Source organism: Brachionichthys hirsutus, chromosome 12 (assembly GCF_040956055.1).
Source record: "Brachionichthys hirsutus isolate HB-005 chromosome 12, CSIRO-AGI_Bhir_v1, whole genome shotgun sequence".
NCBI classification, from domain to species: Eukaryota; Metazoa; Chordata; class Actinopteri; order Lophiiformes; family Brachionichthyidae; genus Brachionichthys; species Brachionichthys hirsutus.
In genome coordinates, this window is record NC_090908.1 from 1,142,891 (window position 1) to 1,151,012 (window position 8,122).

General features: G+C 46.8%; 1 protein-coding gene across 1 annotated transcript; it reads right to left on the reverse strand.

Annotated features, from left to right (window-relative positions):
* Positions 1 to 1,560: 1,560 nt before the first annotated feature.
* Positions 1,561 to 5,827, reverse strand: LOC137902370 (shematrin-like protein 2). Its single transcript, XM_068746456.1, has 4 exons — positions 5,810 to 5,827; positions 4,282 to 4,378; positions 2,239 to 3,059; positions 1,561 to 1,635 (listed from the first exon to the last, which is right to left on the reverse strand). Exons 1-4 carry the CDS (start codon positions 5,825 to 5,827, stop codon positions 1,561 to 1,563), a joined length of 1,011 nt encoding a protein of 336 aa, XP_068602557.1.
* Positions 5,828 to 8,122: the final 2,295 nt, after the last annotated feature.

Sequence of the window (8,122 nt, forward strand, 5' to 3'; positions counted from 1 at the left end):
CTTTGACCACTAATGCTTTAGTAATTCTTCCTTCAGCAGGACTCGTGATTGAAACGATCAAGTGTATCTGTGAGTTTGTGGGTCCATTTATTTGCATGTGCGTGTGCCTGATTGTGACTGGGGGGTAGCTATTGGTTTTGCGGGGGAGTGTGCAGCACTCTTATTCATTGGCTCATTTGTGGTGCGTTCTTCTTGTTTCCATTACTTTGCAGGTTGATTGCAAAGCCCACACACCTGAGAGTACAACCTGATTAACCTTACAGTGACTCCAGAAGCGTTTCCCTTCCTCTGCAAACCCACGGCCCAGAAAGGAGATGCTGAACTTAACCTCTGCTCCTGTGATGAATTAACAATGGAACAATTCAATGCCCCAGTAATTACCGAACGCTTTGGACATGGCACCATTTTTCAGCTCAGCCACACAGGCTTGTCGGGATTGGGGGGGCTTTCACCTGGATCCTAGGGTTCTTTGCTCGTCCTAACTTTGTTTTCTCTGACATAGATTAGATCTGCCACCCCATTACAGATTCATTTTTCTAATTTTTCATGTCTGTACCGCGGCCCATCTGCACAGGGCTGATAATTGTGGGGACCAGCCCTGGTGATTAACATCAGCAGAATTAATTACGCCCGCCATTAAGGCTCCAGGTTGCACACAATGATCAAGAGAAATTAACTTTCTCCCGGGCTCCTAAATCATCTAACCTTCAAGTGGAGTGATGGCAAAGAGACAGGCCCAGAGTCCTGGACCCCGCCCTGCACCGTCTTACCCAAACATGAGGTGCATATCCCACACCTGCACTGCTCCCCACCAAGGAGACCATAGCTGCAGCTGATGCCTATCAATTATGCTACCTTCTGTGGTGGGATGAGTGAGAGGTGTCCAGGGTCAGGTGACTAATGGGCCTGGGTTAGAGCCCCCCCTTCAGCGGGACACCAGGGAGCTGAACGTGTCTCCGGCCAGGGAGCGCCAGCCAGATGCAGCCACATGTTACTGTGCACTCTGGAATAAGGGGTGATCTGGAGTTTGCCAAAAACCGATGAGCAAAATGTTTCATCACTTCGGTCACGACAGGAATAAAACTTTATCAAAGAGAGGAGAACGGGAACCGGTGAGGATTTAGAGTAACGCCTTTCTGTTCCCTTTATAATCTATGCTGTACAGAAAGAGTGGGGGCTGCTCAGAGAGAGAGGGGGGGGGGGGGGCATGTTTGTAAGATATGCTAATGGCGCAGGCCCCATGCCCCCCCAGCAGGGAGAGCAGTGGTAATGTCAGGCAGAGATAAGCAAATTGCGTTTGTATCATATTGACTTGTCAAGGTTAAGCAGTGAGAGCAGGGGGGGAGGGGGGGGGGGAGTGGAAGAGAAAAGCCCCCGCGTGGTCACTCCCTCCTTTGACTACTTAAAAAGACACATGAGGGGCAAAAGGAGAGGGCAAAGAAGTGAAGAAGAGGAAGAGGGGGGGTAGCTTTGCTGCTGTTTCCACCTCCAGACGAAGAGATGGCAATCACAAGAAGCAGACAGCAAATGTTTGGGGGGGGGCTCTCTGCTCTGATTTGATTAGCTCCACAGGATCTCATTAAGTTCAGACAAAAGCCTCTTCGGCGTTTCAGCATCCATATTGAGCATGTCGGCCTTTGAGAAACGGCCACAAGTGATCAAACCGTTGCACGAGTGTTTTTAGGAACACGTCACGACGGCTAAATAATGTCTGGTCCTGAACTCCGGCAGTCGCTGTCCGTCAGGGACTGACAGCAAATGTGATGTGGAGAAAACACAACAGCAGAAAGACAGTACCAATAACGGCAAGTTATTAAAAACCTTTATTAAAAATTAAACAAGAGATCCACCAGCACGGCCGGTGATTCCTCCCACGGTGATTCCTCCCACAGTAATTCCTCCCACTGTGATTCCTCCCACGGTGATTCCTCCCACTGTGATTCCTCCCACGGTGATCCCTCCCACTGTGATTCCGGTGATTCCTCCCACGGTGATTCCTCCCAGGGTGATTCCTCCCACGGTGATTCCTCCCACTGTGATTCCTCCCACAGTGATTCCTCCCAGGGTGATTCCTCCCACGGTGATTCCTCCCACGGTGATCCCTCCCACGGTGATCCCTCCCACGGTGATTCCGGTGATTCCTCCCACGGTGATTCCTCCCACTGTGATTCCTCCCACGGTGATTCCTCCCACGGTGATTCCTCCCACGGTGATTCCTCCCAGGGTGATTCCTCCCACGGTGATTCCTCCCAGGGTGATTCCTCCCACGGTGATTCCTCCCAGGGTGATTCCTCCCACGATGATTCCTCCCACTGTGATTCCTCCCAGGGTGATTCCTCCCACTGTGATTCCTCCCACGGTGATTCCTCCCAGGGTGATTCCTCCCACGGTGATTCCTCCCACGATGATTCCTCCCAGGGTGATTCCTCCCACGATGATTCCTCCCAGGGTGATTCCTCCCACGATGATTCCTCCCACTGTGATTCCTCCCACGGTGATTCCTCCCAGGGTGATTCCTCCCACGGTGATCCCTCCCACGGTGATTCCTCCCACGGTGATTCCTCCCACGGTGATTCCTCCCACGGTGGTTCCTCCCACGGTGATTCCTCCCACTGTGATTCCTCCCAGGGTGATTCCTCCCACGGTGGTTCCTCCCACGGTGATTCCTCCCACTGTGATTCCTCCCAGGGTGATTCCTCCCACGGTGGTTCCTCCCACGGTGATTCCTCCCACGGTGATCCCTCCCACGGTGATTCCTCCCAGGGTGATTCCTCCCACGGTGATTCCTCCCACGGTGATTCCTCCCAGGGTGATTCCTCCCACGATGATTCCTCCCAGGGTGATTCCTCCCACGGTGATTCCTCCCACGGTGATCCCTCCCACGGTGATTCCTCCCACGGTGATTCCTCCCACGATGATTCCTCCCACGGTGATTCCTCCCACGGTGATTCCTCCCAGGGTGATTCCTCCCACGATGATTCCTCCCAGGGTGATTCCTCCCACGGTGATTCCTCCCAGGGTGATCCCTCCCACGGTGGTTCCTCCCACGGTGATCCCTCCTTAGCTTGGAGCAGTTTCACCTGAATTCAGCGTGTAATCCCCCGGATGAAGTGCAGTCAGCATCTTTCCTTTTCCTAAAAGCATGAGCGGTGCAGTATCATCAACTCCAGCTTCACCCTAATGCTGCCTCTGGATGATTTAATAAGGTTTAAAGAAAAGTCAGCAATTACGACCCCCCCCCCCCTCTGAAACGCAATCTGTGGACAAAGGCCAGACACGACAAAGAAGATTGCTATCTCTGCCTTTTAGTTATAGCTAAGGATGGGCCAGTTAAAAATACACATGAAGCCCGATTCAATTTAACTTTTGGTGTTTAAAGATACCGAGAACAATCTAGAACCTTTTGGTGCTGATCCAGATCCCCATAGATCCCGTTCGGAGGGTAACGAGCTGCTTGGCGGAGGTCTGCTCTCTCTGAGTGCTTTGCTAGTTTAACTTCTGATTTTCTTGGCGTGTTTGTCTATTGATCCCAGAGCCTTGTAATGGTCAGGGTGAGATAGTCCAGAGAGTGTCATAGAGTGACATTTACTGCCCCTGCCAGGGGGAAACAGGTAAGCAGAGCACACCATCTACAAAGTAGTCCCCTTTGACACCAGCACTCTACAAATCAAGGCTGAAGGGGCACTGACACGGAGGCCCTTTAGAGCCGCAGCCCGGCTCAGGAATGTGGCAGCTGGGGAAGAGCGGCCAGACGTCTGGCGTCCGTTCGGTACCGTGTTTCAGTTAACAATCCTCAGGCTCGGGAGGCGTCGGCCACCACGTCCCACTAAACCTCCACCCTTGCTCTTCAGTGATAGAACTTTCCAACTAGGTTATCCTGTCCACCTCAACACACGTGAAACTTCTCGTGGGGGGGTTCAGCTCGATGGAAATTAGTCCTGCTTATTAGATAATACTTCCTGTATTAGTGATAGCGGGCAGATTTACAGCTCTCCGCGGGAGGCAGCTACTCTGCTCATTAAACAGAGGATGTCATCACTCCACGCCACCGCTGCATGTTACATGTCACACGTATCCTCCAAAGGCCCGCCTCCATCCACCTCCATCCACAACATCCTCTAAATCTGTCAATGCCACCTGGAGCAGGGTCCCACATTTCAGCATATCGTCCTGCTCCAACCTCTAACGTGCATGTGGTGGGCACATGTGTGTGGAGATGCACAGGTGTGTGTGTGTGTGTGAGAGAGAGAGAGAGAGAGAGCGAGAGGGATGCATTTCCACCTCTTCCTCCACCCGTGTGGACGGACGTGTGGGACAGCGGCCGGTCCCGTCCACACGGGGGCGAGGTGCAGGCGAGCCACTCATTAGAGGGCCGGCTCTGCACACAGGCCAGATAAGCAGAACAGAACAAGATAAGGGAGCGAGGCCGGCAACAACAAAGTGCAGCGGGATGTTCTGATGCCGCCGCCACCAGATGAAAGGACGTCCAGACGCTCTGCAAACATTTACATCACTGTTCCCACCTCAAAACACAAGCACAAAGCATTTTAATCTGACAAGGAGAACATTCAAAAGATGTGCAGGTAAAGGTTCATTTTACAAACCAAAAATGACATGACACGGAATAAAGAACCATAAAGTGTCGTATAGAACCACAATGGAAAATGTTTCTGTCATAGAAAACGCTTCGACTTCTCCAAATGCAATATTTATCTAGACGTATTTATCGTTCTCAAACTAATATTAAGCACGAGTGCTGCCATTTATTAGGTCTTCGTGTATTTACTTTCAACCACAAGCCTCAGGCTCCCTCCAAAGTTACTTCAAAGAATTGCATGTAATTTAGGTGATCAAAGCCTCAACATGCTCAAAGTCTCAACATGCTGTGGCATAAATCACAATAGCATCACATATTAGAATGCTGCTAAATATTTGCTGCACTTAACGGTTTCTTATTTGTAAAAAAAAATTAACTGATCTTCTAGAGTATTTAAAGGAAGCATTGAATTTAATTTCAATCTGGATGAATCTTGTGATTTTCTTTGAAATACAAGTACCGGTATTATTATTATGAATTATTATTTATTCATTTGTGTGGCCTTTGTATTTGGCATTATAATATTAGCTCAAAGTAAATACATAAGCCCCACAGATGGAATGGCACAAATTACATTTTTTACTTTGTGTTTATCAAATAGTATATTTTAATATTTTGCACGCTGCATTTTTCTCAATAACAGCTGTTTCCTGAGACACTTTGAATGCCATGATAAAATGTTCTTGGGCTTTTTCTTTTGCACATTATACAAAGAAAATGAATCTATAAAGGCCATAAATGTGTTATAATTCACTGAAAGCAATCGTTTCTCTAACTGGATAAAAGGCCATTGAGGATTTGCATGTGCCTACTTGCAAAATGACCCACGCCACCACTGGCTATTATGCTACATTAGTCATCGACTCCTGGGAACACGCAGGTCTTACGGCTGTTCTTCCTGAATGTCATCCAATTCAAAACGATGCAGAATAAATTTCTCTGTAAAAAGTGATGTCTCGGTATATGCATGTTGAAAATTTGTTTCATGTCATTCCTGTAGGTGTGAATTAGGCTTGTGTGTGTGTGTGTGTGTGTGTGTGTGTGTGTGTGTGTGTGTGTGTGTGTGTGTGTTGCATCACCAGGGGCTAAGGTCATAATTCAGCTGCTTCATAGTGATGCAGATAGTGCTTACTTTATCTAAGTGGCGCCATTAGACATCATGTCTGCAGAAATAAAGCCATTGCTTCTCATCCCACAGATTGGTCCTCTCACCATCAGCAGGACAATCATTCTCGGTGATGCTACAGAGGGGGGCGCGGGGGGGCGGCCCTCTAAGACAGATGTGTGTTATTGTTTGTGGGATGACAGTGTGTTTCAATCAGGTCTTCTGTGCTCTAATCCCAGGTAGAGCTTTTGAGGTGCTGAGTCAGTTGCTGCCCCGTCGATCCATCACAGTGGGTTAGTAGTGGGCAGGTGTACTCCCCTGCTCCCAGGAGACCGAGGAAACACCTGCCCCGCACTGCTCGGGACTTCATCATCCCACCATTCCTTTGTCTCGTTCTGCTGGGAGCTCAATGTCGGACCGCAGAAAAGTGTGAAAGCAGCACTTTTGTGGTCGTTTGTTGCCTGTACACAAAAATTAGGGGAAGGGAGAGATGGCTTTATGTTGCCTCCCACACCTGCCCCCTCCCTTAATTCCCTGGCAGGAAGAAGGAGCATGCCTTGAATGGACTCGGATCCCCACAGATCACGACCAGCTCTCACCATTTAAACAGAGTCGGCATGCCGTGTCACACTAGTGGCGAGTCCTCGTTCTATTAGACGATCCCTGTGTCATCTAAATGAATATTCATTTACGTTTGTAGTCTAGGATGACTTTGGAAAGCATCGTGGTTATTATTGCATCTGAGAGCCAGTGAGGGATGAGAGTCCATGTTTCTCCTGCTGCAGGCAGTCAATTAGTGCCAGAGGGAAACACAGCACTTCTCTGTTCCTGTTCGCTGAGGAGCTGTAAATAAAGGTTTTTATTACACCACACTATCTTCTCTGGACATCAATGCATCGGACTGTTTCCTAGCATAATCACTCCCCTTCCTCTTCGTCACTATAAAGAACAAAAGTCACAGTCGCCAGTTTAAACATGTTCAAATGGTCGCGTTCTTGGATTTAGTTTTTTTATTCTTGTAGTTACTTTAGCACCAGCTTTAAATTTTGATTAATCTGTCTTTTTTTTAAGAAAAGGAACAACTTAAAACGCTGTATTACTGAGGGAACCTGAAATTATATCTGTCCACATACAGGATCATAAAAACATATGGCTAAATTAAAAAGGGCATTATCAATACAGACTGTGGTGGCCACCGTGCCTCGGACTAAAAGTGAAATCAACATTATCCAAGTAAAGTTAATAATAGTAATATTCATAGATACATGATAAATGAAAATAGTCCATCCATCCCTTCAGAGGCCAAACGCACACACACGAATCTGGATTATAATCCAGAAAAGTTTTTTTTACTAATTAATCCAGATTTTTGACTCGCTACCTTGAATAAATCTAATGACTCACTACTAATAAACTGTTTTTATACACTAAAGACACAAACACCTTTACTGAATCGTTTCAATATGTGGATATGTGAATGGACTCCTTTATCTATTTGGTATAGAACATGATAAAACATATTGCTGCAAAATTTAGAAGCATTTTAATGCAAGTCTTCAATTATTCACTTGCATGCTAACAGGTTAATCCAAACTTTAAAAATGTATTTTATATTTTATTTATTTATTGTTCTTTCAGATCTTTGTAATTCGATGTTTAACTTGTATTTCTGTGCAAATAAAAAAAATTATTTTGTGCTTGTGTCCTACAAAATAGTTAATTCCAGTGTAAATTACAGAATTACTGAAACAAGTGTCCTGCTTTGTTGTTCTCTTATTTTCAACGCAGATGTCTGATATCTCTGTTTTCAATTCATGCTGCAGACGCACAAAGAGATTTGTAGTCCAAGGCCACAGTAACCAACTTTAGCTCCTGCAAATTGAATGCTGATTCTATTTATATTTGGTGTGATTTTCACCCAATTTCCTCTACGCAAGCGAACAGGAAACAGATGCTAGGAATTGTTCTTTCCCTAAATTCCTCAGAGACGGACTCGAGTCGAGACCACGGCGTGAGATTGGCTTTGTTCTTCCATGAGAGGAGGTAGAAGAGAGTGACTAAATTGACTCCCTGGTTTCCCTGCTCTGAATCTCCATTTCCTCACAGTTTCCACTTGCGTACGTCCGTCTACAAAAACCCAGGTTGTGGCAGGCAGGCTGCCCTAATGGAGTCGTGCAGCTTCGTCTGTGCTGTCCCAGGACAAGGTCGACCTCAACACCCAGACACTGAGGGCATCACAGGTTGGGGGGATGTGAGGGGCATTGATTTAAGGGAAGCATTTCGATAACAAATAAGACCAGTGTTATCTCATCATCAATGAAAGTTAAACGGTGCATTTCTAATAAAGAACATTTTGATATCCAACACATAAATAGGCAATAATAATAAAAAAGATTGCTCCCTGTAATTGTATTAATTAA